The 27,952-nt window shown below is 52.3% G+C and overlaps 8 protein-coding genes across 8 annotated transcripts; 4 read left to right on the forward strand and 4 right to left on the reverse strand.

Annotated features, from left to right (window-relative positions):
* Positions 1 to 252: 252 nt before the first annotated feature.
* Positions 253 to 3,387, forward strand: HMPREF1120_01343 (DNA ligase 4; the record flags this gene model as incomplete). Its single annotated transcript, XM_009155358.1, has 1 exon — positions 253 to 3,387. The coding sequence occupies one exon, from the start codon at positions 253 to 255 to the stop codon at positions 3,385 to 3,387; it is 3,135 nt and encodes a 1,044-aa protein (XP_009153606.1).
* Positions 2,913 to 5,636, reverse strand: HMPREF1120_01344 (serine/threonine protein phosphatase). The gene is made up of 2 exons (XM_009155359.1): positions 5,257 to 5,636; positions 2,913 to 5,167 (listed from the first exon to the last, which is right to left on the reverse strand). The coding sequence occupies exons 1-2, from the start codon at positions 5,271 to 5,273 to the stop codon at positions 3,826 to 3,828; spliced, it is 1,359 nt and encodes a 452-aa protein (XP_009153607.1). The 5' UTR covers positions 5,274 to 5,636; the 3' UTR covers positions 2,913 to 3,825.
* A 558-nt stretch (positions 5,637 to 6,194) lies between these two features.
* Positions 6,195 to 6,731, forward strand: HMPREF1120_01345 (uncharacterized protein; the record flags this gene model as incomplete). The annotated part of the gene is made up of 1 exon (XM_009155360.1): positions 6,195 to 6,731. One exon carries the CDS (start codon positions 6,195 to 6,197, stop codon positions 6,729 to 6,731), a length of 537 nt encoding a protein of 178 aa, XP_009153608.1.
* A 1,622-nt stretch (positions 6,732 to 8,353) lies between these two features.
* Positions 8,354 to 9,776, reverse strand: HMPREF1120_01346 (uncharacterized protein; the record flags this gene model as incomplete). The annotated part of the gene is made up of 2 exons (XM_009155361.1): positions 8,354 to 9,358; positions 9,699 to 9,776. 2 exons carry the CDS (start codon positions 9,774 to 9,776, stop codon positions 8,354 to 8,356), a joined length of 1,083 nt encoding a protein of 360 aa, XP_009153609.1.
* Positions 9,777 to 12,069: 2,293 nt separating this feature from the next.
* Positions 12,070 to 14,955, reverse strand: HMPREF1120_01347 (uncharacterized protein; the record flags this gene model as incomplete). Its single annotated transcript, XM_009155362.1, has 7 exons — positions 12,070 to 12,523; positions 12,584 to 13,430; positions 13,484 to 13,567; positions 13,620 to 13,835; positions 13,882 to 14,561; positions 14,618 to 14,762; positions 14,811 to 14,955. 7 exons carry the CDS (start codon positions 14,953 to 14,955, stop codon positions 12,070 to 12,072), a joined length of 2,571 nt encoding a protein of 856 aa, XP_009153610.1.
* Positions 14,956 to 16,350: 1,395 nt separating this feature from the next.
* Positions 16,351 to 18,345, forward strand: HMPREF1120_01348 (uncharacterized protein; the record flags this gene model as incomplete). The annotated part of the gene is made up of 1 exon (XM_009155363.1): positions 16,351 to 18,345. One exon carries the CDS (start codon positions 16,351 to 16,353, stop codon positions 18,343 to 18,345), a length of 1,995 nt encoding a protein of 664 aa, XP_009153611.1.
* A 251-nt stretch (positions 18,346 to 18,596) lies between these two features.
* HMPREF1120_01349 (uncharacterized protein) lies at positions 18,597 to 21,535 on the reverse strand. The gene has a single exon (XM_009155364.1). The coding sequence runs from the start codon at positions 21,345 to 21,347 to the stop codon at positions 19,185 to 19,187; it is 2,163 nt and encodes a 720-aa protein (XP_009153612.1). The 5' UTR covers positions 21,348 to 21,535; the 3' UTR covers positions 18,597 to 19,184.
* Positions 21,536 to 21,879: 344 nt separating this feature from the next.
* HMPREF1120_01350 (30S ribosomal protein S1) lies at positions 21,880 to 27,315 on the forward strand (the record flags this gene model as incomplete). Its single annotated transcript, XM_009155365.1, has 1 exon — positions 21,880 to 27,315. The coding sequence occupies one exon, from the start codon at positions 21,880 to 21,882 to the stop codon at positions 27,313 to 27,315; it is 5,436 nt and encodes a 1,811-aa protein (XP_009153613.1).
* Positions 27,316 to 27,952: the final 637 nt, after the last annotated feature.

The following is a 27,952-nucleotide window of genomic DNA, read 5'->3' on the forward strand; positions in this document are numbered from 1 at the left end:
GTATTATGTCAGTGATATTACGGCAGTACTACCAGATGGTTCACTAATCGCAACCTCAGAGTGATTCCCAGCATCTTGACAACGCCACATCTACCAAGGTAGAAACTGTCCTAGAGGCATTGGGGTCCTTCAGGTCTGTCCATAGTTTCTCGTTTCATCTGTTTGGGACATAGCACCAGGTAAGGCTCACGCGCCGGTCGAAGTGTGCCAACGTCCATACATGTCTCGATAGCCATCAACTGTCTAGATGAAATGTCTGATGACGGAGGTTCTGACGGCGCTTCGGCGCATCGAGTCCCAAACGAAGATGCTACAGAACTAGAAAGACGGCTAGAGGAAGAGTATCCGAACCGGCCCAGGAATCATTCTCCCACGCTTCCATTCCACACCCTGTTCCGAGACCTGTTCAATCCTCTTATCGAGAACAGAGCAAACAAACCCGGTACAACCATTGCCAACCGCCGGAAGGTAGGCCCAAATGCCTCAAATAGTGTCTCTCCATCGGAAAGGCGCCGAGCGATCATTGAACGATATATTGCTCGGTGGCGGCGAGATGTCGGAAACGATTTCTATCCCGCAATGCGCCTCATCATTCCCGACAAGGACCGCGAACGGGGAGTTTACGGTCTGAAGGAGAAGATCCTGGGTAAACTGCTGGTAAAGATCATGAAGATCGACAAGAATTCCGAGGACGGCTTCAATCTCCTGCACTGGAAGATCCCCAGCCAAAGCAAATCTGCTGGAGATTTTGCCGTGCGATGCTACGAGGTCATATCGAAAAGGCCGATGAGAATCGAAGTGGGAGATATGACCATCGAAGAGGTGAACGAGCTTCTAGACAAATTGTCCGCAGCCCCAAGAGAAGAACACCAGTTGCCTATCCTAACCGAATTCTACAAGCGTATGAATGCTGAGGAGCTCATGTGGCTGATCCGGATCATCCTACGACAAATGAAAGTGGGCGCCACTGAAAAGACCTTCTTCCACATCTTTCATCCCGATGCCGAAACTCTTTTCAATGTGTCCAGCAATCTTCGTAGAGTGTGTTGGGAACTCTACGATCCCAGCATCCGGCTCGAAGGTGACGAAGCCGGGGTAATGCTTATGGAATGCTTCCAGCCCCAACTTGCTCAGTACAATATGGAATCACTCCAGAAGATCGTTCAGAGAATGCGACCGACCGAAGAGGATGACGAATTCTGGATTGAGGAGAAATTGGACGGCGAGCGTATGCAACTGCATATGATAACCGATGACTCGATAGAAGGAGGGAGGCGATTTCAATTTTGGTCCAGAAAGGCGAAAGACTATACTTACCTGTACGGCAAAGGGTTTTATGATAGAGAAGGGGCTTTGACACAGTTCATCAAGGACGCCTTCCGGCCCGATGTTGAAAACATCATCTTGGACGGCGAAATGATTACATGGGACCCCGAACAAGATGCCCCAGTGCCTTTCGGGACGCTGAAAACCGCCGCTCTTGCCGAACAACGCAACCCCTTTGCGGGAGGGCAGAGACCACTCTTCCGGGTTTTCGATATTCTTTTGTTGAATGGTCAGAATCTGACCAGGTATACTCTCAGAGACCGGCGGAAGGCATTGGAAGCGAGTGTCAAGTCAGTGCCCCGCCGCATAGAACTTCATGAATACAAGGTAGGGAGAACAGTGGAGGACGTCGAGAATTGCCTCCGTGAGGTTGTTGCCCAAGCATCAGAAGGGCTGATGCTCAAAAACCCGCGCTCCGCATACCGCCTCGACGATCGTAATGGGGACTGGCAGAAGGTCAAACCAGAATACATGACGGGACTTGGTGAATCCTTTGATTGTTTAATCATCGGCGCATTTTACGGCTCTGGTCGACGTGGAGGGAAACTGTCGAGTTTCCTCTGCGGTCTACGTGCTCCAGCCAACTACAAGAGCCCATTTCAGAGTCAGAATCGTCGACAATCTCAAGTGCAAAGTCAGAGCCAGAGTCAGGCTCAACCGGAAGGGGACGAGCCGTCGCAAAAGTTTGTATCGTTCTTCAAGGTTGGTGGAGGGATGACTGCCAACGATTATGCCACCATTCAACATGAAACCGACGGCAAATGGCTAGACTGGGACCCCAAACGACCTCCAACGCAATATATCGAGCTCGGCGGCGGATCCTCTGTGCAGAAAGAGAGGCCTGACGTCTGGATCAAACCTGAAGACTCTCTAGTGATTGAAGTCAAGGCCGCGCAAGTGACCGCAAGCGAGGATTATGCGTGCGGTATGACCTTGCGGTTTCCGCGGTTCAAAAAACTTCGAAGGGACAAGGATTGGCGGACGGCGTTGTCACTGGAAGAGTTCAAGGATCTCCGCGACAACATTGAGAAGGAACAAGAGCAGAAAATGGAAGTGGACGACGCAAAGAAGAAACAGCGGAAGGGGAATGCTCCAGCCCGGAAAAAGATGATCACAGTCGCGGGATATAATGCCAAAGCCGTTAACAATGCAACGCTACCCGACGGACCACGGGGCAAGGTCTTTGAAGGTCTGACGTTCTACATCATGACCGAATCGACTGCACCGGCACCAAAGAAATCGAAGCTGGAACTCGAGGCATTGGTCAAAGCCAACGGCGGCAGGATTGTCCAAACACATACCGTTGTTCCAGACACCATCTGCGTCGCTACGCGCCGTACAGTCAAAGTGGCTAGTCTGCAGAAGCAGAACAACAAAGAGATCGTCCGGCCCCTCTGGATATTCGACTGCATCGAACAAGCCAAAAAGGACTTTGCAAAGGGGTATCCGGAGATGGTTCTTCCATTGGAGCCCGAACGGCATTTGTTTTTTGTACCGGACGAGATGAAAGACAGATACGCCGACAACGTGGACCAATATGGCGACAGCTTTGCCAGAGACACCAGCGTCGATGAACTGAGTCGGTGCATGGATCAGATGGGTGACATTCAAACGGCCAACGAGAACGATATCCACGATCTATTTCCCGACTATCTCGACATGAAAGGATACATGTTTTACGGACTGGTTTTCTTCTTTGACCAGCCGGAGCTGAAAGCCGACCGGTCGTCCAAACAGACTGATACACGCTCGGAATCTGAACTGACCAATATTGACGATTTGGAATTGATTAAAACCCGCAATATCGCCCTCTTTGCCGGCGCAGAAGTGCTCCCCAAGCAGGGCGCACCTTCGGAAGTCTCACTCGCAACACTCCCTGAGAAGCAGAAACTCACAATCACGCATATCATCGCTCACCCGGCTTCGGATCTCCCTGAGCTCAGAAAGACCGTGGCGCGCTGGAAGAGTCGTAAGATCCCGCATATTGTGAGTGCGGAGTGGCTACGGACGTGTTGGCAAGAAGGGACTCGTGTGGACGAGGACGCCTACGTGGCTCGATAACAGGCCGGTCACACAGACGAGACTGTTGTTTTGTACAACTTGTACATGGTTTTGTAATGAATGACGACTTTATGTGACGAAAACCACCACACTTCAGCACGCAGTTAGCAGAATCCTTTGCTGATACGTTGAAGATTGATTGCTCCAGAACTTGCTTCATTTGGTTCAAACACATGTGGTGAGATGAGCGCAGTTTGTGTGTGAGCTGTACCACAGGCATTTTATGGAGACCTGCTAGCAACAACCTGGACAAGAAATCGGCCTTCGAAGAAGAAAATTCAAGCGTCTCCCTGAACCAACAGACGAAAAGAAAGAGAAACACACTCCTAGCACTCCTAGCACACCGCACACGACCTCAGAACTCGTAAACATGCAGTAATCATTGGGTCTGCCTGTACGGACCCATTTTAGTTCCCAACTGTAAGCTCTTCAGTGTTGTTACAAAAAGTATTCGCCGACGGGCTTTTTGGCAGGCATGCCCCTGGTTCCCTGCGGAGCGGCCTCGAAGACTCTATAGCGACGACCAGGGGTAGCGAGGTTCCAAAGGACATTTGAGCCGCCGCCATTGCCGTCGCCGCCGACGGGTTCCCTGCGGCCCTGGTCGCCGTTGGCACGGGCAATGCAGCCACCATTGCTGGCGTCTTCGCCGAGTTCAAGGATGGCAGCGACATTGCCACAGCGGTAGCAGTAGTTGGGGGCCGACCAGACGGTAACAATGGTCTTGTCGAACATTTCCTTGTAGCCTTCCATGACGAGCTGGTGGGCCCGGGCGACCAGCGACAGGTCGTTGTTGTGGTTGAAATGGCGTACAATGTCGGCGCCAAACAGGAAGCCCGCACCGCGGGGAGACAGACCCCAGCCTTCGATCTCGTCCGGGTCTGACCATAATAGATCGCACATGGCTCCTTCGTGCGGCACTTCCTGTTTCCGGTCAATCAGCCGGATCTTGTCTACCGTCTCGATCAAGGGCGACAGTCCGCCGTGTACGCACAACACCGCCCCGGTCGTCGAGGTCGGTGGTGTCCAGAGCGACTGCGTTTGTGTCGTCGTTCCAGGCGATGCTGAAGATTGCGACGGGAGACTCGATGGAGGATGCTCGGGCGGCGAAGGGGCATCGACGTCGGGAGCGGGCGATATCCGCGTCGCACTCGAGGTCATGGTGAAATTGCGTCGGAGAGTCTTGCTCAACACCTCACCATTGGCGTTGAGTACTTCGGACTCGACGTCGCCGTCTTCATCGTCCTCGTCCGGCGGAAGCGTCGACTGCGTGTTGATATCGTTGTTGTAAGATGAAGATGAGGTGTTGTTAGGTGGTGGTACGTCCGTGGTCGCGCCCAACACCAATGCCCCCAGGGCCAGGTAATCAAAGACCTCGCAGCAATAGCGCCAGACATTTGCACTGCCATATTTCCGTATACATTCGTCGTAGAACCCATAAACTGTGGTGATCTGCCTCGACTCGTGGTTGCCTCGGATGAGCGTGATCCGGTCGGGATACCGCACCTTTAGACACAGCAGCAACAGAAACGATTCGAGTGAGTAGAATCCGCGATCGACAAAGTCCCCCATAAATAGATAGTTCGTGTCCGGAACGTCGCCACCCACTCGAAACAGTTCCATCAAATCGTGGAACTGCCCGTGGATGTCCCCGCATATCGTCACGGGCGCATGCACCGATACCACATTTCCTTCTTCGATCAAGATCTCTCGTGCCTTGTAGCATAGTTCTCGTACTTGCGGTTCTGGTATGGGTCGGCATGCGCGCAGCTGCGCGATCGCTCTGTAGGTGTGGAAGAACCGTCAGCCACACTTGCGCTCAATCACGACAGGATGGTCTCCAATTTTCATGTCTGCCGCTGCAGTGCTTACCTGTCAAGGTCGCTCATCGCAAAGCAGACGAGCTAGACCTGAGAGCCCAGTACATGGGCGGTTGCGGGCGAGGTTTCGCAGTTGAAATAGTTGTAGGCCGGGGTGTAATTTCACACTTTGAGATGGTCGTCCGACACACACACTGCGTCTGTTTGCGTTTGATCGGCGGCGAATGTCACTTTGCTCTAGTGGTTGTGTTTGTCACCTGCGGACAAGACAAAGAGGACACGGACGAGGCATCTCATATGCGCGACATGCCAGCGAAATAGAGGAATGGAACAGTTGATGGCCAATGCCCCAGTTGTGATGCGACCGCGGTGCAAGTGGCTCAAGTTGTGGTAGTACAAGATGGTAGTAGTGGCGGTGATGCTGAACAAATCTAGACTGCGCCGAGTTTGGAACAAACCGGGAGATTAGATAAGATGGAGCAGCTACGGCGAACCATTGATACTGTATGCAAGGCTACATTGTGCACGGTGAAGTGTAGATACCTGAGGCGAAATGTCCCTGCGGCCAAATCCAGCTGTTCCCATTGGACCTGGACTCGGGGACCACTCCACTGATTTATTACTTGCATGCAACAAGTTGTATCTTACGATGCTTCGTCAAGTGGGAAGAGCTTGGATCGTTGCAATTGTACTATCAACTAGTAGTAGTCCAACGTCGAGTCCAAGCCTTCAGTCCCGTCACACTCATTAACCACCTCGACAAGCTCAACCCAAGCTCCGTGACAGTCACGGATCCAAGAAACACACCAATGCGCCGGCAGTAATAGCGCAAGTCCTGTCTTTTCTCTGCTTGAGCTCAAACCCCGAGGATGACCTCACACAGCACACAACCGCACATTATCTAGCTCCTTTGAAACTCCAGGCCACTGGCAATCAGGCGGATAAACAGACAGAGAACTAAAAAAGGAGCTAAATCTCAAAACGACCACAATGCCTCCTCACCTCCACCCCCGGTCGACCGCAACATCGACCCTCTTCGCCGGCACATTACTGACATCCTTTATCGTCATCGGCATCCCACACATATTCCCCTGCCCGAGACCGAGGACAGGGTACGCGGACGCAGCGGAGTCGCAAAGGATCCAATTCGACGAGGATGGACGACCGCTGAAGATGCAGCGGCGGCGATATAACCAGACCTCCTCAACTACCCCAGAAACACAGACCGAAACCGGACAAATCTCATGCACAAACGACCAAGACCGGTCACCATCTGGCTTGGCAGAAGTGCTAATGCAGCAACACACTGCCCGTCCACCACGAAGCAGTAACAGAGGATTGACGCAGTCTAAAGATCTGGAGGAAGAAGCCGCCCTGTTCCGCGAGCTGCAGCGAGAAGCGGCGGCATTGGAAAAGGAGGCAAGAGAATGCCCCGTGCCGAAACCGAGGGGTCTGATCGGTCGATTGTTGGGGTTCGAAGAGGACAAGAAGGCCGTGCCGGTGGTGAAAGTGGGAGTGAAGAGCTAGGAAGGGTATATCCAGACTCAAAAGGGCTTGATTTGAAAACACAATCGGGAAGAAACTCCTTACTGGAATGGGAGACGACCACCACCCATGTGGTCCCTTCGAGCCGCGCTCGTGCAGAGCAGCCTCTCCTCTCCACTTCCGAGGCTTCTTACAAAGGCTCCGTTACTGGAGAAGAAGTAGGACATTCCCCCAAAATCAGCTGCGTGTGCATGCACAACAGAAGCTACCGAGCTTGCCTTACTTTGTGGCAATGATCAGAGATATCTGGCCTCTTCCTCCAGAACAATGCCCGTCCCAATCCAACCCACCAGGCAGACCTGACGCGACGATCCAGCTCGAAGTATGGAATATGGGGTCTGTCAAGCTCTCACGACCGAATCTCTGCAGATCAAGAGGGTGGAATATCTCCCTCTCCTTGAGAAAGGTCCCCGCCACAACTCAATCCAATCCACCAGTCGAATGAGACGCGGTGAACTAGCTTCAAGGATGAACTACGCAATTTACCACGCTCTCTCACGACCAAATCTCTGCAGATCAGGAGGGTGCGTATCTCATGGGAGACTGCAAGCTCTGCTGGACTTGTTGCTGCTCCTGCTGCTGCTTTCAACAGAACAGTATATGGCAGGGGATGCAGTGATGCGGTGTCTTCTTCCGAACGGCCCCGACACGTTTCGGAGCCAGTGACTCTCATGGCTTGCTCGAAGTATCAGCTGAGCTGCTGTGGTCCTCCAGCTATTGAACATCGTTTGGCGGTAGAGCTGGTTGGGGAAATAGAGGACGAGAAATTTCGAGACTGTTGACCCTCATGGTCTGCTCAAAGCATCTTCTGAAATGCTGTTGCACTCCAGCTTCTGAACTCGTTTCGCGCCAGAGGGTTGAGAAAGAGTACCACACTTGGGTCTGAGCAACCGCGCACTTTGACAGCGACAAGCGGTCGACGGAACTCATCTCCACCAAGGAAAGGATAGTGTATATATCATGGAGAGGATATTGACCAGGATCGGGACCTGCAGTGTACAGTGTCGATACCTCGGAAATAATTGGGCATCCCCCAGGATGACTACATATGAGAACGAGGCCATGTACAGTGTATAACGAAAGAACCAGACTATTGTCCTTGAAGACCGTAACCGCTTGCTTGCTTACGAGCAGTACTAGCAATTCATGAAGCACCTCAGCTGTTCAGTAGGGTAACATGACCACCTTAGTTTCTCCCTTTGCATAAGGTAATCCTGCTCTATCCGCCGCAAGCTGGCCAGTGTTTTTGTTCGGTCGGTGACTTGTCCAACAAAACAACACACCAGAAAAGCATATCCTGTCCTTCTCTATGGCGCCGGGGTATCAATCCAATAATCAGACATAAACTTGGGCAGTCCAGTCCAGCCACCCACAAAGCTCCAAGTCCAGGTCGTTAGTAACTCATCTGCACGAGCCCCTTGTTTTCGTCAGAATCATCTCCAGCTGTCCAAAGTCAACATGGCTCCCATCGTGTCAAACGCCTTCAATGCCTTGTCATGCTCAAGTTGTCCAGTGCCATACTTTTCAACCAAGTCGGCCGTCCAGTAACAAACACCCCCATGGCCAGGATGGCGCAACTGCAAACCAACAACCAATAACCAAGTTCAATGCAACTTGGCTCCCGTTTTCCAATCCAGGTTCTTCGCAATCTCCGTCATTCTGTCGAACACGGCCTTGCCAACATATCTCCAAAACCCACCGGCTCGAACCCAAGTCTCTCGCAGTTCGTTTTCATGGCGTTCCAAGTCTTCTTTGACCAAAGCTTTGAGATTGGCCACGATGGCCGCGATCTCCGCGTTGGCGCCGGGCACATTTCCCATCCCACCACCCCACGGGCTTTTGGGTATGGCATTGGCTTTCCCGTTCTTGTCCGTGGGTGTGGGAATATGAGTAGAATGGACGCCTAGATTTGTCAAGACTGCAACGAGGAGATACTCTGCCTCGTCATCGGTGTCATCGGCGTCGTGGTTGTTGTTGCCGGACGAGCGACGCTTCTTGCCATTCTTGCCCCATGTCCCATTGTTGCGATTACTACGCCTTTCGCGGTCCGACTTTCTGCGCTTTGCAATACTCGCCATCAGGTCTTTGTTGTGGTCTTCCATGGCAGAGAGGAAGCCAAGGTTGCGCTGCATGACCTCTTCGATGGTCTTGTCTGAGGCAAGTGGGTGGTTGCTGGCATCGTTCTTAGCGTCGCCATGCAGGATTGTTGCCACGAAATCAATGTTTTCTTTGTGTATGCCCACATTGTGGTGTTTCGCCTGGTTCTTGAAGGCCTTGGTCTCCTTCTTTTCTTGTTTGGCCGCCCTTTTCATGGCCCGGGTTTCCGCCTTGGTCATCTTCGGTTGCTTGTTGGACGTCCACCCGTCGGTGCTTACGGTTTCATCGGTGTTGGCATCATGGTCATGGCGGTCGTCATACCAGTCATGTCGGTCGGCATTTTCGACATCGAGGCCATCTCCAGCGTCAACAAAGGGAAAAGCAACAGCATGATGGATGTTCACAGGAAGCTCTCCAAGACCAGGGCGGGACTTTGTTTTGACCCTGCACGATTCAAGGCTGTTGGACTCCGCCACCACTGCGGCATGGTAGTCGTTGAGAAGCTCAGCAATCTGTATCACAAGAAGGGATGTCAGTGATTGCTTTGAAGTGCCTGGTTTGGCATTTGATAATAGCGGGCGTTGAACAGTTATTGAAAGGAGAGTTTCCATGAGCCCCGTTGCAAACAGGGGACGCCTGAGCACGGACGTGCCCTGTCGCAGGTGAGAGAAAGGAAGGAAAAGGGGGCAATTGGGGGCTCGGGTTTTAAGGCTCGTGGGCACCGTAAGTACATGATGACGATTTTGAAGTTGGTTAAGGGGGGCAGGGGATAGGCAACTGTGAACAGAAGAACAGAACGCAAAGCGTGAATGAAGGGACCCATTTGTGCATGGGTTTGGTTGTCAAACTTACCCTCCTGTGTCTGCCGTTATGCATCTCGTCCGCCTGGATGCACGAGAAGCAGTTGTGGCTCGCTCCGATGGCATGCATTGTCTGATGATACCTGTAACAGGGCATGGAATGCGTCCCGTAACAGGTCTGTCTGGCTTTCGGATTGCTCATCTTCATTGTGCACTGGAAGCAACTGTGCTCTGTGTGCATTTGTATTAGCATTTGCATGTGAGGTATGTTCAGAAGAGGGAAAAAGGAGGGTGAAGTTGAGAAGCCGGGCGGTTGACAAACGGTGGAAAAGTGATGCACCCAATTCAATGCTCTGTGAAATCGTTATGGCTCTTCTTACTTCACGGCTTGTCTTCTCCACAAGTTTGTCTATGTGTATGTTATAGGGGAAGGTTGTGCTTTTGCAGGCATTTTGTTTGTGTATGTGTCTTCTCGGGGAGGCTGTCTTCACTTACCAAGGCCTGAAGCACCTTCCCACTTGAAGAGACTGTTGGGCGTGGCTGGATCCATGTCTTCTCTCTTTCCCTGTATCTACTTGCCTCGAGGAGATCTTTTATGGGATCGCTTATGATTCGCCTTCGACTGAGATCTTGCTTGCGGGAATTGTGGTTTGATTGAGGTAGAGGACGGTATGAGTTGCTGGTGGCTGTGGTGGTGGCTGTTGGATGCAATTGCAGTTGGGTTGGCAATGAATCCTCGCCTTCTTCGGGCTCTTAGACAATGAAGCAACAATCTTCTGAGAGGAGAGAGGATTCGATGGATTCGGCGGAGGCAGGTCAATGGCAATGACAAGGATGGCAGGAATCTTGGAGCACACACGATACAGGGGACGGTTTGGAGGTGGTTAGAGTCCTGAAAGAAAGCAATGGATAGCAAGGATGAGAGAAGATGAGTAAAGTTGTGCGCTTGAAGAGGACTAGGATATGTCAAAGAGTTGTGCTAGCGTGCGCCTGAACAGAGAGGATGAGAGAGCTCAGTCAGTGCGGTACATTGGTGGTCCTAACCTGGCACAACACCAAGAAGGACGTGTTGGCGCCATCCAGCAGACAAGATGGTTGTTTTGGGCCGCGACAGTGAAGTCGGTATAACTGCGCGATAGAGTGTGAAAGGAGGATATGGGTCTTCACTTTGCCAGATCCATGAACACCGACTTTGGCCAGCAGTGTACCGCATAGTACCTTGGGTAAGGAGGCAATGGTTCCAGAGTCGCGATCTCTTAGACCTCAACATCAAGCAGTGCGGGTAAGTACGGCAGCAATATACGGCAGGGGTCGGCCAACAGCCCGCTCGTGCCATCATGCCGAACAAAGAAGGTCTGGGACTGGCTCAAATAGATAAGTATATATGTGACAGAAGGGGGAAATCGCGAGGAGGTTGATGTTCTCTGCTGGATGAAGAGAAGACCCTGGTGCGGAGTATGGCTGGTTTGCTGTCATAAGATGTTGATGGCCCACATGATATAGGTCTGGATGATGTTGCAAGTCTTGGGGAATGGCGGAGAGCATTCCGTCCGCTTGAGAGGCAGGCGGCATGTCAGTGAAACACGGAACAGACCGAGACAAAGAAATGCTTCGGCTGGAGCACAGCTGCAGACGGAGAAAGGCGAGGGACTGAAAAAAAATGGGAAACTCTAGAACGGAGAGCCGCTGCTGGGTCAGGTGGAATGTCGATTCATGCAGGGGGGGAAGGCCCATCATAGATCTCAAAAGTCATAGATGGCAGGAGAATCTGAGGTGATAGGAAAAAGTCAAGACCACGTGACGGAGGTACAGGAGCAGACATGACCAAGACATAACAAAAATTCAGAGGAAATGGCTTTGCTGACTTGAGCAGCAATGGGGCAGTTTGACTGGAAGGGTCAAGCAGAATGGACAACGTCATCCAATGGGACACCAAAGACGGAACCAAAACAGGAACGGAAACATTCCTCCAGATAGCCTCTGGGCTTTTTGTATTGGTGGTGACAGCCTTGACAAAGTAGTGATTGTATAGGCGTCCAAGCCATAAAACGTGTTCATATCGTCCAGTCAGTCCCTCTTGGTAATGAACGACAAGTTGTTGTTATTACATCCAGTCATCATCCACGCCACGGTGGTGCTTCCCCACAAAGGAGGCAGTAACATAAGTCGTAAGTCGCAGGTTCCGCCTTGGTCATCATTTGTCGTTCTTGCTTTCCTTCGTGTACGGAGGTTCCGGTAGGGTTTTGTCAGACAACTGGGGAAAGAAACAGGCAAGGTCTAATTACTATTCCAGGTAAGCAAAAGGATGCAGGCGCAGGTACCCGTCCGTGAACAAACAGCAGGGCATGGCTGAACGGAAGGAAGCTCCCTTGGCTCAATTTGCGGGCAGTTGAGAGACGGGAAAACCGTCTCGTCCGCAAGAATTATGCGGCAATATCCCTGACAAGCCGGGCGGTACACCAGACATACGGGTAGTTTCTCTGGTACCAGTTGACGAAGGATCTGCGGCCGGCAATGCGGGGGACGGTGGCCCAGCTGCCGCCGAGACAGATGTTGTGTTTGCCATCGAAGAAGTCGGCTGTGTAACCTGGATACAGTTCCATCGGCTCGAACCCGTCGTGCGGTGCCAACGGTGTGCTGGTCCATTCCCAAAGGCCGCCCACGTCACTCTGGCCGCAGAGTCGTCCGCCCTCGCCCGTCACGGGTGTCGGATGCCAGTGACGGAACGCCACATTGCGACCAGAAAGATCGGTGAAAATATCATTAGGATCCGGCAAGGAGGACGATTCCGTTGCACTATCGCCATTGGCGACAGTGCCTTTGGGCAAGGAATGGCTGGATGGCGGCGTCTCTTCCACACCTTCGTTGGACAGATGACTACGGTAAGACAGGTCAGCAAGATATAGGAGTTGGAAGAAAAAATTGGTCCAGACTCACCCGTTCACTGCCGAGATCAACACGCTGGAGACCCTTTCAACGGCCGGTTTCTGCGACTCGACGAACTGATACAGACTTCGTGTCTCTTCAAGAGTTGGGATCCGACCACCTGACCAGTGTGCATAAGCGGCCAATTCGTCGTAGGATGCCATCACTGGCCAATCTAGGGCGTATTTGAGGGGAACAGGTCCATAGACAGTCCGGATAGCCTTGTCCGCAATGAAAGAAGAGCTCGCCATCTCGAGGACCGATGCGGAATCACCATTGGCTTCATCGGCTTTCTGTGTGCCATTGGTAGCGTTTATAGATGTTTCGGTTTTCGAGGACATCCACGATGCTGGAAGGCTCTTTTGCGTGACCTCGAGAAACCGCGCGTATTCACCATTGCTGATAGGGCGACTTTGGGCTTCGAACTCCCTCACGACCACAGTCCGGGCAGGGCATTCATTGTCCCAGCCGAAAAATCGAACCGGACCCGAATCGTCTTTGGGGTCGTCGAGGCCGATTTTGACCTTGTTGCTGGGAATACGGTGCCACTGATTAGGCACACGGTTGGAACGAGCTTCTGACGCCAGAGCCGCAAAATCCGGCGTCTCCTGCCCTGGCGGTGGCAGTACGCGTTCACTTTGAAGTAACATATAAAGAAACGTCTCCAGATGCATGGCTTCATGTTCATAGCCGAGCCACAGTGCACGGCTAAGCTTGCGATCGTTGTACGCCCGACCAGTATCGAGGCTATCGGCGATGCGGGCACGAACTCGCTGTGAGTAGTCGAGAATCTCCCCCAGGGGAGGCCATGTGTCAGGAATCTCGCTATGATCATGGCACACCTCAGGATTGTCCACATCTAGTGCAGAAGTCAGTTGGATCCCGAACAATCACACCAACATCTGAGCATACCTGGGTCGATTCCCCTTTCAAAAATGGACCTGTAGGAGGCGGGATCTGTCGGCTTGTCCCCAGTGGCCCGGGTGAAATGGATGTCTGTAACCTGCTTGAGTGATGGTCGTAAGAAGATTGGTCCGGTCTCACTCACCTGCAAATGTGGGGATATGTCCAAGGTAGAAGATGAGGTCGTTTCGTAACTTGATTGGCTTGTTTAACAGCTCGTTTCTCGGTACCATTGACCGTGTCACGACGTCCCAAGCCACCCATAGCTGTTGCCAGTCTCTCAACGATGGGACAGGGTGAGTCGCATACTCTGATGGCTTTGTGGGGAAGTTGATGGTAGCCGGGGACAGGAGATGGAGGACTTATGCCGAGTTAGCCAGCGGAAAGGTTCTCGAGCATTCACTTACAATAATCATTCCTCTTGTTGGAGTACGCTACTTGAGGGATCAGACCAGCCTTGTGCCAAAGTCGGTCACTTTCAGCCTCGGAGAATTTGTGAGCGTCTTCAACGTGGATTTTCTCTTCCTTGCTGAAAGAGAAGTCCGGAGTTTCGATGTCCTCCAAGGGGACATAGAAGGCCTGATGCTTGTTTAGCTTTGCGTCGTACTCGGTTGCGATTTGCCATTGCTCCTGCTTGAAAGCCTCGTAACCAAGCACTTTGTTGGCGTGATTCAGGCCGTTCCGATAGAAGTTCTCCGTAACCTTGGCACTGTCGTTGTAAGCCCGGAAAATCCGGTCAGGGTCCTGGCAGGCATCCAGACCGACTAGAAGGAAGTCGGATGGTGCCAAAACCTTTCTGAATGAGCCCAGAAATCGAGCAGCATCTTCCCGAGGAAAGTTGCCGAGGGAAGACCCTAGTGTCATAACACAAGTTGGTTTGCCCTCGCTGGCCGAATGAGGTAGCCATGACAAAGCGTCATCATAGGTGCCGTGGAGTGCATGGAATGTGACATGCTTGTAGGCCTTTGTATCGAGTTGAGCAAAGGTGCGTTTCAGTTCGGAGAGCGATAGATCCAACGCATAGTATTCGACATGTTTGCCGGCCTCCTCGAAGGCTCTCAGAAGGATATTCACCTTACGAAGGTTGCTGTTTCGGTCAACCATTATATATGTTTTTGCGTTGCTGATTGAACGGATTCTTACCCGCTTCCTAGTTCCACAAGGCGAGTTCCTCGAGGGACGCGTGAAACAATGTCCTTTGCGTGCGTTTTGAGAGTCTCTATCTCGGCATTCGTGAGATAATACTCATCGAGGTATGTGATCTCCTCGAACAGCTGCAGACCCTTTTCTAAATTCTTGCTTAGTGGAACGTCTCAAACATCAAGAACCTCTGTACCATCATAGAGCAGCAAGGTCGGAAAGGTGCGTGGCTCGCCCTGAGGAGGATTGAGAGAGCCATGCAGCCACTCAAGTAGCGAGTGGTCCGACTTGTCGCCGCGAATATCAGTAACCGGCACCCCGCCAGAACCGTGAGCAACCATGGTTACAAGCTGTTATTTTTTGCGAGTCAAGGAGGACAGAGCAAGAGCAAGGGCAAGCAACTTGAATCGCAAGGACGGAAATGAATCTTAATATAGAGCTGAATGAAATGGAAGGATTCGAGTGCATGCCAACATGAAAGGATGTTATGTGTTCAGTCCGGGCTCCACTTTTACCCCCGGAAGTCTTCTTCGGCATGGCAGTTGTAGTACTGTGATATACCAAGCACGGACGTATGATGACCGCCTTCTCCGTCGTAACGGCTTATGTTAGCAACGCTTATTCGGGGCCTAGCGGGAGGCATCTGTCCAACAAGTTCCAGTTCATTGACCTGTCAGCAGCTGTTCCTGAGCATCGATGGTGATGCAGTGGAGGAGCGGCATGGTTTAGAGTTTGACATTGATGACCCTGAGAGTGGATACGAGAGATGCATGATCAGTCAACAACGAGCGTAGAGAGTCAAGGTTTGCTGGAGCAAGGTGTAGCAAATGGATGACAGAGCACCGCAAACCGGAACGAGCACAGATGACAGGGTGACCAAGAAAGCCCCAGAGGACCAGACCGTGGCGGTTCAGCAAAGTGTACTTGCTCTTGCGGCCGAGAACAACCGAACTGAAAGCTCTCCGCTGACCACGACGAAGATGACGATGACATGCGTTATAGATGGCAAAGATCCATCGAGATGCATGATCTCCATGGCAAATTCTAGCCTATAGGTACAGAGGATCGATGGACTAAAGTCTGGTGGTCGCGGCTGGAAAAACACCGCGAATGAGGAGCATGCAAATGGAGGAGCGGAGGATTCGAGGCGTTGGAGACACTGGCACGACACCAACACGGGCACCACCGGCCTCGCGTCTGGATGCCGTGGAGAAGCAACTCGGTACAGAGGTGATGAACCAGCAACTGGAACGATCACAGGAACAGTGGCAGTATCTGGATCATACAAGGTACGCGCTTGATTTACAATGATGAACACGAGTTGTTCGTGTTGTCCATCAGGCTCCCATCCAAAAGGAGGCTCGGAGAAACGAAGCTCAAGCTGCTGACAAAGACAAATCGGGTTGGCAGCGGCGGAACGGAAGAACGTAAACCCGCATGTTTACTTTTGGCCGCAAACAAATGCAAGACATTGATTGACACGGCACTTGAACTTGAATCGCGTTGATGGCAGCTGTTGTATCAATTCTCATTTCATCGCCTTGAATTGACCATTCCGTACGTGTCGATAAACATGACCACTTCTGCATTGCATCGGTAGCCAGTGTAGATGTATTTACGTCTTCAACCTGCATAATACCGCGCTTCCATCTCTCCAGTATGGTGGTCCATCCTGGCATTCCTCTCATACCCTTCTGACAGACGGACGGCCCTTCACCACTCATCTCCCGTCAACCATGTCCAAGTCCGGCAACCTGGCCGCATTGTCGGCCATCCTTAATCCATCAGAGCGGCCGACGATATACTACGCAGAAGACCCTCCTTACCTCCCTCGCATTCTCATCTTCTACTACCCCGTCCAGTCTCTCGGTTCGCTAGCATCCACCTCGCGCATTCGAGCCACCATCCTCAGCGCTGCCGGGTTTAAGAGCTATGGAGCGTTTTCAGTCGCCCCGAATAGCAGCTACTACGCCGCCGTGCATAAACTCCCAGAAGACAAACAACGAGATGATGTCTCTCGAGCCATCGCCTTTGCGCTGTGCAGATACTTCTCCGAGGTCCCAACGGAGGTCAAGAACGCCATAGCCGACGAGAACCTACACCATGGCATTGCCTTGAAATGGGGCCAGACACACGCTGCACAGGTTACATGCCGGATGAGCAGGGTCACAAACCCGGAGGAGATTATCGAGGCCTTGCGTCCGTTTTCGAAAGAGCGACCTTCTAGTCCTCCGTCGCCGATCAAACCGCTTGCTTCAATCAGGAAGACCAGACCGTCATTTCTGCCCCCGGAATCTGGCAATAACGCAGCTACTCGGGCTCCACAAGCTTTCACGCCTTCGAAGAGGGTGCCCAGCTATCAGTCCAAGCGATCGCCTTCGGCCTCGACGCCCGCAAACCGCAAGGCCAGCACATCTCTCTCGGCACCACAGCATTCATTGGATCAGCTGGAGTCGTTACGGTTCAAGATGTGCGAGTTTGTAGATACGGAAGACAGATATATCACACGTCTGCAGAACTTGATAGATCTGGTTACCAACCAGGGCCGTACGCCCAAGTCATTAAGTTCCAAGTTTTCGAGCTCGCGGAACCAAAAAGCCGTCAATGCCATGATTCGCTTTCCATCTCTGCTGGACCAGATCAAGGATTTGAACCTGGCATTCCTAGATGACATTGAAACCGCTCTGTCAAGCTCAGAAGATGCCGCCCTTACATTTCTAGATTCTGCCCAGCAGGATCCTCGATTGCTTCAGACGGCCAAAGATCCCATGGGCATCTACAGCTTCGCCAAAGTTCTTCTCCACCACTTTCCCAAATTCCCCATGCCATACCGGGAATACCTTGACCTACATTCCCAAGTGGCTTCCAACCTCGATCAATTTCTCAAAGAAGGCACAACGTCGACCCAACAGGCCCCGTCTTTGCTTATGGAGCCAGCCCAGCGCATCTCACGGTACGGTCTGTACATTGACACGATGCTGCCTCACGTGCCGATCAACTTCACAGTGGCTATTCGAACACTCGAGAAAGCACGCAAGATCATTGCCGAAATATGCGAGATGGAGCCTGCCGCGTCGACGATTCTCGACTCACTACGCATCGAGCATGAAGCACGCAAAAAGGGAATGTCACCGACCAAACTTTTGTCTGGTCTCACCCGATCAAACGGCACGATAAGAGAAGCACCTGCCCTGACCGGGGGAAGCGTGAAAGATCGGGATGGCCCCCGTTTCTTCCCCAGTCTAGGCAGGAGTCTCAGTCGGAGACAGAAGAACCCCCGTCCCGGTCTGTCAGGCATTCTGTCCGAACAGGATCCCGAACAAGTCAGTAACTTGAATCTGTTTGGCTCCCTGGGCTCACGGTCCACTCGCACCGACGAGAACAGACCTTTGACATCCAGCTCCGCATTGTCTTTTAGCTCAGGGGGACCGGCGCCGAAACGCCCGCCAACCTCTGGTTCAACCACGACCAATCGATCAGCGCCGAGTCCTAGTCCAGCTGCCTTGAGGCCCGTTTCTGTCGTCAAGGGCGGAGGCGGCCCCGGGGCGACGTCGACATCGACATCGCCTGGCCCGGGTAACGTGGCTGCTGCCGTGGCGGCGGCCGATGTCGAGCATTACAGGGCTGAACTCATGCGCGTCGAAGAGGAGAATTACAAATTACTCCAGGAAAACGCCGAGTTGAAAAGACTCATTCGTGAATGTAGATGTGGTGGCGCCCAGCGGCGATGACGAGGACACAAATAAGAAGTCTGTCTCGAAAAGGGAGAAGAAAAAAGGGGCAAAAAAACACTGCACAACAGCAACAGCACATCAGAGTGCTACGAGTTTACGACAGAGAAAAAAAGGATAGAATGGGAACCATGACGACTTCAATTGAGTCCCTATTTTTGTTTTTGTAAAGAGTAGCTAGCCATGGCGGTAGTAGTGGCAAAAAGCGAATGAGGCAGGGCACATTACATGTTGTGTACCTTTCAATTGCACGGGGTATTACATGCTTGAGATTCAAGTTGCTGTTCAAGGTAGCTTTTCTATTTGTAGCTCCCTTGTTTTCGGGCTTGACTTTAACAGAAATTTGTATTTCTGCAGTTAGACAACTGCACAAGCAGTTACACAGCCGCAAGCACGAGTACCTATCTACCTAGCCGTCTAGTCAGGCCTGGAGGACCGATCTAATACCAGGTGTATTGACCTGGGAAAAGGTGCAAAGGCAAGATTAATCTACAAAGAGGACATCGCTTGCTTTTCGTACTCGTAGAGACATACACATGCACACTCTGGTATCCAACACTCACACGTCCTCCAATCTGAAAATGGATCCTAGCACAGCACAGGGACAAGCATCAGCCGCTGGTGTTGGCGTTTCTGCCTCTGCCCTAGTAGATGATGTACAGCGGAGATGTCGTGCCATCCATCCAATTCCGAAAATACCATCATTAGTCGAACTCCAGTGTTGCCACTGGTTGATAATGATGGTGATGTCGGGCATCGGTAACGATAATGATGGGATAAGTCAAAGTCTCCGATTCCAACAGAACACGCTTGCCATGGTTGGCGAGGATTGATCTGTTCTATTCAGCCTCATCGTCGTCGTCGTTATCATATCCCTTTCTCGCGTCCGCCCAGCCACTCTGGTACCTCGATAGATCACGATCCGCATTGAGTCGCAGGGCCCTCGCTTCTTGGGCATTCTCCCGCCAGCATCTGGATGTATAATCGTCAGCTGTGGTGATGAGATTGCCATTGACCGTCCATGCTACGGCCGTAACTTCCTTCGAATGTCCGTTCACGAGTGCAGTACCGTGGTAATATATGGGACAGTTGCCATCGCTATCTTCGGTGGCAGTGGTTGGCGAAGGCTGTTGTTGCTGTTGTCGCGCAATGACTGCTGCCGAGGATGCAGTGCGTGTAAGACGAGGAGGAGCTGCCGGGCCACGTGAACGGTTGGCGGATTGGCTGCTCAACCCGGGCGGCGGCCACCGCTTTGACTTTTTATTGAGGTATCGCTCGTCTGTGGGGAACAGTATGGCGCATTCCTCCCGCGTTCCTGTGGCCACTATCTCGGTGTTGTCCTGAGTCCGGTGCCGAACGGCCAGCTTGTCGTAGAAGGACGCCAGCCGTAAGGACGGGTGTCGGAATCCATATAATGGCCCTAGTCCATGACCTGCATTGCGGGATTGTCGAAATGGATGAGCCGAGGAAGGCGACATTTCGGGTGCCCCACCCAGAACCAGGTGAGCCGTGGAATATGCATACACGGTGTGGTCGCGGCACAGCGAGTACAGCCTGGAGCCGTCGGTACTCATGGCAATCGAAGTCACACCAAACTGTCGGTGATTTTCATGGCTCTTGGGTTCCGAAGTGGCAGATACAGGGGTAGGTCGTCCACTTCTTGACTTGTACGATGTCCGCATGTCCCACAACTTGATGATAGCATCATTCTCTGACGCCGTAGCCAGCAAGTGAGACCGACTAGGGCTGATGAAAGCACATGAGGTGACTGCAAAGTCGGACCGGGCAGAAACGGGCGTCTGCTTGCGCTTCGTTGGTTTCAACCTCCCAAGGAGATCAAGAGCAGTATGTGCATCTCGAATTTGATTCACGCTGTTGACATCGGCACTCTGACAGATGAATGATTCTGGTTCCCGACTAAGGTTCTGCTGCACCCACGCACCTCTGCGCGAGGCACACCGTAAATCCCACAAGCACACGCTGCCGTCTCGAGAACATGTTGCTAGAACATTGTTGCCTGACCCGGGCTGGAACTGGACACGTTTTAGGGAGCCAGTGTGCCCTCTTAGAGTGTATGTCGACTGTTGTTGTTTCATGTCAATGATCCGACAGGTTTGGTCCCCCGATGCGGTTGCAAGCAAGCTGTCATCGGGAGGAAGTTCCATGTCCATAATGGCATTGTCATGAGGGTACATGGTCATGAAGATGTCCTTGTACGGCACATTCAGCCCTTCTGCGTCGTGGATCCGCACAGTGCCATCCTCATCCCCGATTGCCACCAGTGGCACGGTCTTGAAGCCAGCGGCGCAGAATGGCAGTGCAGAGAGCCGTCGTCCGAACCGGTTGTAGTGGCACACATCGTCGGGTAGGCTGTAGAAGTTTGCGGTTTCATGTTGCCAAAGATTACTGTCGTTGGCCTCTATCAATGTCTTTCTGCCCTCTACTCGTCTGGAGAGCAGTCCGGCCGACGTGCTGATAGCCCGGTATGGTGTCAGTCGAGGGGGGAATGCTTTGACCCCTGGCAGCTCATCTTCCTCTTCTATCTCTGTTTCGTCTTCATCAGTGTCAACCCAGGTCGATCTATTTAGGGCACCACCCGTTGGTTGTATACGCTGTTCATGGTGGGCGCTCTCTTGGCTGCTCGAAAAGACATGATCCTTCTTGATCGGAGAAGAAGGAAGCGATGTGATGGATGCAAACGAGAGCTTCCGCTTCTTGCTGGTCCGATGAGTCTGATCATCTCTCGAGAGGGTCAATGGAATGCTCGCACTCGACCGGCTGTTGAGTCTGGCAGCAGACAAGTCCTGCAAAGCTTTTCTGGAGGTTCGAACGGCACGAGGGGAATTTCGAGGTCTGGGAGTAAAGAATTTGGTGAAACGTTTGGGAGTTATAGACGGGTTCTTCTTCACGCGGCTACTGCGACGAGGGCTCCTATTCTCATTGGGCTCGGCAGTGGAAGTGGTTGGCGCTGCAGGAGCTGTTGCTTCTGGCGAAGTATCCATTGTTGACGTGTGCAAACGCCTTTGCCGGGTAAGACGTGGGGATGGAACCGGGTCACCGCAAAAACATAATCATTCGGAGCTCGAGGTCGTAGCTGGCAGTAGTGATATATCAACAAGCAACTTCGTCGCAAAATGGCGGTAGGAGGCTAGTAGTAATAAGCAGAAGTGGCAGGGCAGTTATGTTCCGGCAATGTCACGCAAAACACTGCTTGTAGTGACAGCGGCCCCAAGTCGCGCCTCGCGCCGCGTAGAGTGCGTGCGTGGGACGCGTCGAGTGCCACTAGCAGCTGGATTTGCTCTAGACTCACCCAGGGCAGGTGAGCCGAGAGACGCATTGCAGTGTTTCTCCACTGCAAGTCCGACTCCACTAAAAAGTTCCCAGAGAACAACCACTCCAAAAAATTTCATGCCTGCAACATTTGGTGGGTGGTGAAAGTACACGGACCAATCCATACAGGATAGGCCAGGATATAGAGATTACCCTCGCCCTCAAAGAGGGTTGCTCTAATAAAGCCATCAGATTTCTTGCAAGATGGCGTCCGCAAAACGAAAATTAACAGGCGACGAGGCCTCGACAAAACCAGCGACCAAGCGATCCAAGTCCGACTCCAAGCCTAAAGCGGAAGCCGCAAGCACTTCCTCTGCACAGGACAAAAAGGCAAAGCCGAATTCAGTATCAGTCCTTGCCAAAGAGCAACCTGCTTTCCCCAGAGGAGGGGCGGGTGTGCTGACCCCGTTGGAGAGAAAGCAAATCCAAAAGAAGGCCACCCGCGACGCCGAAAGGGAGCAAAAGCAGGGCCGGGATCTTTTCGATGAAGGAAGCAAATCGCTACATGACACTAGTGACGAAGAGGCCCCTTCAGATGTCGATACGGAGGTGAAGAAGCCTACAAAGAGACAACGTAAAAAGAAAGCACGGTCCAAAGATGCTGCTGATACCACTGAGCCGGAAGTACGAATCGAAGGTCTCAGTTACAAACGGCTCACTACCGGGTCTCTGATTTTAGGTCAAATTACGGCTGTGAGCTCCAGGACGCTTACTGTCGCACTGCCAAACAACCTTGTTGGATATGTACCTTTGACCTCAATCTCGGCACAGTTGAGCGAAAAGATACAAGCGCTTTTGAATGAGAAAGATGAAGAGGAAGACTCAAATGACAGCGGAGATGAGGATGACGATGACATCGCTTTGACAAACTACTTCCACGTCGGACAGTATCTGCGAGTAGCAGTTACCTCTACCGAGCAAGATAATACTGCTGGAAAAGCACCCACAAAGCGGCGCATTGAGTTGTCAGTTCAACCTTCACTGACAAATGTTGGTATTGGTCGGGCAAACCTCGCTCTTGGAGCCACTGTCCAGGTAGCTGTGAGCAGCATAGAGGACCATGGCTTGGTGGCAGATCTGGCTCTCGAAGATCAGAATGTTCGTGGCTTCATCCCGAAAAGTCAATTGCCCGCCAGTCTGCCTCTTTCCAGCATCAAGACGGGATCAGTTTTCCTCTGCAGTGTCATTGAGCTCGGCTCCAGCGGTCGCGTTGTGAAGCTCTCGGCTGACCCATCAAAATGGATCCCACTTGCCACCGCACCGTCTGTAGACACATTTCTTCCGGGTACCAAGGCTGAGATCCTGGTCGAGAACAAGACTGAGGTTGGTCTCTCAGGAAAGAGCATGGGTCTTGTGGATGCGACGGCGGATCTTGTCCACTCGGGCTCCTTCAGAGACAAAGAAGCGTTCCTGGCCAAGTACGAGGCGGGCAAGAAAATTCACGGTCGCTTGATCTGCACGTTTCCCCTCTCGGAGACGAAAAAGCTGGGCTTTTCGGTATTGCAACATGTGTTGGACATGGAACCCACGGCGAATATGGACGGTCGCCCGGAGGGGACTCCGGCTTTGTCTTCCATTGTTGACGCCGCACCGGTCATCCGTGTTGAACCCGGGCTTGGGATATACCTACAATTAAGTCCCAACACTGTGGGCTTCGCTCATGTCTCTCGCTTGTCAGACGACAAAGTGGAAATGCTATCGGAAACCAGTGGTCCATTCAAGCTGGGGTCCGAGCACAAGGCTAGAATTATCGAGTACAACCCTGTTGATGACCTCTACTTGGTATCTCTTCAGAAGAAGGTGCTTGAGCAATCGTTCCTGCGATACGAGGATGTTCCACTTGGCGCGATCGTGAAGGCGACTATTGAGAAATTGCTGGTTGGTCCGGACGGCGTTCGAGGCTTGGTGGTCAATCTTGCCGAGGGCATCAGTGGTCTTGTACCACAAATCCATTTATCTGATGTTGAACTGAAACATCCTGAAAGGAAGTTCCGGGAAGGCCAGACCGTGACTGCAAGAGTTATCACCACCGATCCTCAAAAGAAGCGCATAAGGCTTACCCTGAAGAAGACACTGGTCAACAGCGATCAGAAGCCATGGTTGCGGTACGAGGACATTGAATCTGGTGATTCAACCCTCGGAACCTTGACTAAGGTCGACCCTCTTGGGGCAGTAGTCCGATTTTATGGCCCGGTCCGTGGGTTTCTTCCCGTGTCGGAAATGAGCGAAGCCTACATCAAGGATGCTACTGAGCATTTCCGTGTCGGTCAAGTCGTGACAGTCACTGCTATCAGCGTCAACCCTGCGGAGAGGCGATTGACTGTTTCATGTCGCGATATCAACAAATCCAACCCGTCCATTGAGTCTTCTCTGTCAAGTCTAGAGCCTGGGACCATTGTTAAAGGCACGGTATTCGAAAAATCACAGGACGATATCCTCCTCCGATTGGACGGATCTGACGCTATTGCACGGTTGACGAAGGATCATGTGTCTGATGGATCATCAAAGAAGAGAGAATCGGCCTTCAACAAAATCAGGGTAGGACAGAAGCTTGAGGATGTGGTCGTCCTGCAGGTGCTGCCCAAGAGGAGGTTGGTGATGGTGTCCAACAAACAAAGTCTGATCAAAGCAGCTCAGGAGGGCACGCTTCTCAAAAGTTATGAACAGTTACAGCCAAATGCTCTGGTGACGGGTTTTGTTTCCAACATCACCAGTGACGGCGTTTTCGTGAGCTTTGCTGGTGGCATCAGTGGGCTCATCACGAAGGCGCAGGTGCCTGTCGAGGCCACCGATGAGAGAGACTTCGGAATGACCAAGTTTCAACCTGTCACTGCCAAAGTCTTGTCAATTGACTACAAGGGTGCCACGCCCCGGTTTTGGCTGACCATGAGGGAGAACCCTGCCAATACTCGTCCCGAACCCGCCGCGGCTGCTGTTCAGGACGTACCGGCCCTTGTGAACCCTGTTGATACGGAGCTGAAGACTATTAACGACCTCTCCGTAGGTCGGGTCACGAAAGCTCGGATCATTTCGGTCAAGGACACACAGATCAACGTGGAATTGGCGAAAGATGTACAAGGTCGAATCGATGCTTCGGAAATCTTTGATGAGTGGAAAGACATCAAAGACCGGAAGCGACCTCTGAAGCAATTCAGTCCGAAGCAGGAGCTTACTGTCAAGATACTCGGGGCCCATGATACCCGGAACCACCGATTTCTTCCCCTTACGCATCGCAATGGCAAGAATACTGTGTTTGAGCTTTCTTGCAAACCCAGCACTGTTGCAGCCCCAAACAACAGCATCCTCAAATTGACAGACTTGTCGGTGGGATCGTCCTGGCTGGCGTTCGTCAACAACATCTCCGAAAATGGCCTGTGGGTGAATATATCGCCTTCTGTTCGTGGCAGAATCCGTGCAACAGATGTATCCGATGACTTGTCACTTGCTGCGAATCTCGAGAAGGCCTTCCCTATTGGGTCCGCACTCAAGGTTCATGTCCTTGCCGTCGATCCTGAAAAGAATCGCTTGGACTTGACAGCCAGATCCGACGGACTCGCAAGCTCTCTGACGATTAAAGACGTCTCCAAGGGACTTGTGCTCCCAGGACGTGTTACCAGGGTCACTGACCGCAACATATTGGTCCAACTGAGCGACCAGGCTGTGGGCGCGGTTGATCTGATCGATATGGCGGATGACTACAACGAAGCAAACCCGGCCAAATTCCAAAAGAATGACATACTCCGAGTATGTGTTCTCAAGGTCGATGTCCCGAACAAAAAGATCCAGCTTTCAACGCGGCCCTCCAAGGTGCTGAGCTCTTCGATGAAAGTCACCGACCCAGAAATCACTTCCATCAGTCAGCTTTCTGTTAATGATGTGGTGCGGGGATTTATCAGCAACGTATCAGACAAAGGTGTCTTCGTGACTCTCGGACATGGTGTTACTGCTTTCGTTAGGGTAACTCATCTCTCTGACAGTTTTTTGAAAGAGTGGAAGGACCACTTCCAGCGGGATCAACTGGTCAAGGGAAAGATCATCATGATAGACCAGGCCTCTGGTCACGTGCAGATGAGCTTGAAAGAGTCGGCATTGGACCCTAATTACAAGGCGCCATTGACGTTCAATGACCTACATGTCGGAGATATAGTCACCGGCAAGGTCGTCAAAGTTGAGCCCTTTGGAGTATTTATCGCGGTCGACAACTCGGAGAATGTGCGTGGCTTATGTCATCGAAGTGAGATAGCGGAGAAGCGGGTGGAAGATGCCACCAAGCTGTTCAAAGAAGGGGACGCTGTGAAGGCCAAGGTTCTGAAACTTGATCCCGCCCAGCGGAAAGTCAACTTCGGGATGAAAGCGTCTTACTTCATCGACACAGTCGACGATGACGCGGAAAGTGAGGCAGACTCGGATACTGAAAGTCATGTATCTGGCGGTGCTCAGCTGGGTGAAGACGAGGACGAAGACATGCAAGACGCAGACGACAGTGGAGAGGAAGAGGACGCAAGTGACAGCGATGACGATGAGGACGATCCAGACAACGCCAGTGAAGTCGATGGTGAGACTGGCGAGAGTGATGACAGCGAAGCTGAAGAGCAAGAGGTCAAGGACTCTGCCGCTGCCAGTCAAGGCAAAGGTCTCAATGTTGGAGGCTTCAATTGGTACGGGATGCCAGAAGCTCCAAGTACAACGGGCAGCAAGCGGGCGGCTGAAGAATCCAGCTCGGATGAGGATGCGGACACAGCGGCCAAGGTCCCCAAGAAGAAGAAAAAGCGAGCCGGAATCCAAGTCGACCGAACTGGAGACCTTGATGTTGACGGGCCTCAGTCCATCGACGACTTTGAGCGACTGCTCATGAGTGAGCCGGACTCGTCGCTCTTGTGGCTCCAATACATGGCGTTCCATTTGGAGCTGGGAGATGCAGACCAGGCACGGCAAATTGGCGAGCGAGCCTTGAAGTCGATCGGACTTGGCCAGGAGGCTGAGAAATTGAATGTCTGGGTTGCACTGCTCAACTTGGAGAACGCCTACGGAGACGATGAGACAATCGAGGCCATCTTCAAGCGGGCGTGCGAGTACAACGACCCCCAGGAGATCTACTCGCGCCTGACCAGCATCTACATTCAATCTGGCAAGCACGACAAGGCGGACGAGTTGTTCCAGCGGATGCTCAAGAAATTCGCGCAGGATCCGAAAGTGTGGATCAACTATGCCACTTTCCTGTTCGACAGGGTGGGCGATGCCGACAAGGCACGAGCGCTGCTCCCACGCGCCCTACAGACGCTACCCAAGTTCACCCACTTCGACACGACGCTGAAGTTCGCGCAGCTCGAGTTCAAGTCCCCCAACGGATTGGCTGAAAGGGGTCGAACCATCTTCGAGGGTCTGATCAGCTCGTTCCCCAAGCGGGTCGATCTGTTCAATGTCCTGCTCGACCTCGAGCTCAAGCAGGGCGATCGGGAGCAGATCCGCGCCCTGTTCGAGCGCGTTTTCAGCGGCAGGCTTAAGCCGAAGCAGGCCAAGTACTTTTTCAAGCGGTGGTTGGCCTTTGAAGAGGCCGAAGGAGACGAACGGCAGGTGGAAGCAGTCAAGGCTCGGGCAGCCGAATGGATCCGTGCTGCCGGGAAAGATGTTGACATCTGATTGAGAATGTGTTCTTTCCATAGTACAGTAAAAGTATCTGCCTATGTAGTTATCGATGCTTTGTGGGACAATGGTAAGGCAGACACTTAGCAGATACGTTCGATAGGACTTTCTACGGTAGACGTTGACACGGACGACGCTTGCACAGGATACTGGAATAGCACGCTCGAAGTGAATAACGCTCGGCAGGATTCTCGATTAATTATGTTCACACTCGAATAGAACATCCAAAAGTACGTCCAAAAGTACGTTCAATCATAGGACGCTCGGCAGAATATTCGGCAGGACGCTCGAGAAGGGTTTGGGCTTGAACAAGACCTTGAACGGGACGTTCATCTTGTCTCAGATCCTCAGACCCCTCCAATCACTGTTGCCGCACGGTCCGCTAGCCTTTTCGGATAACATCAACCTTTCGCCCAAGATTTCTCGAAATTTTTTCATTTGCTCGCCAATCGCGCGCGCTCGCCAAATGTCAGGCTGAGATGCTGAGATAACCTTCAACAGGATGTTCGGCAGGATGCTCGAGTAGATCAACGCGTGACAGGATTCGCGAAAGGACGCTCGACTGACCACCAGCAACAATGGCTGTGCCCCGGAGGCGTGCCTAAGCCTAGTGGTGCCGCGCCTATAATTGCTT

The sequence above is a fragment of the Exophiala dermatitidis genome, assembly GCF_000230625.1.
Source record: "Exophiala dermatitidis NIH/UT8656 unplaced genomic scaffold supercont1.1, whole genome shotgun sequence".
Lineage (NCBI taxonomy): Eukaryota > Fungi > Ascomycota > Eurotiomycetes > Chaetothyriales > Herpotrichiellaceae > Exophiala > Exophiala dermatitidis.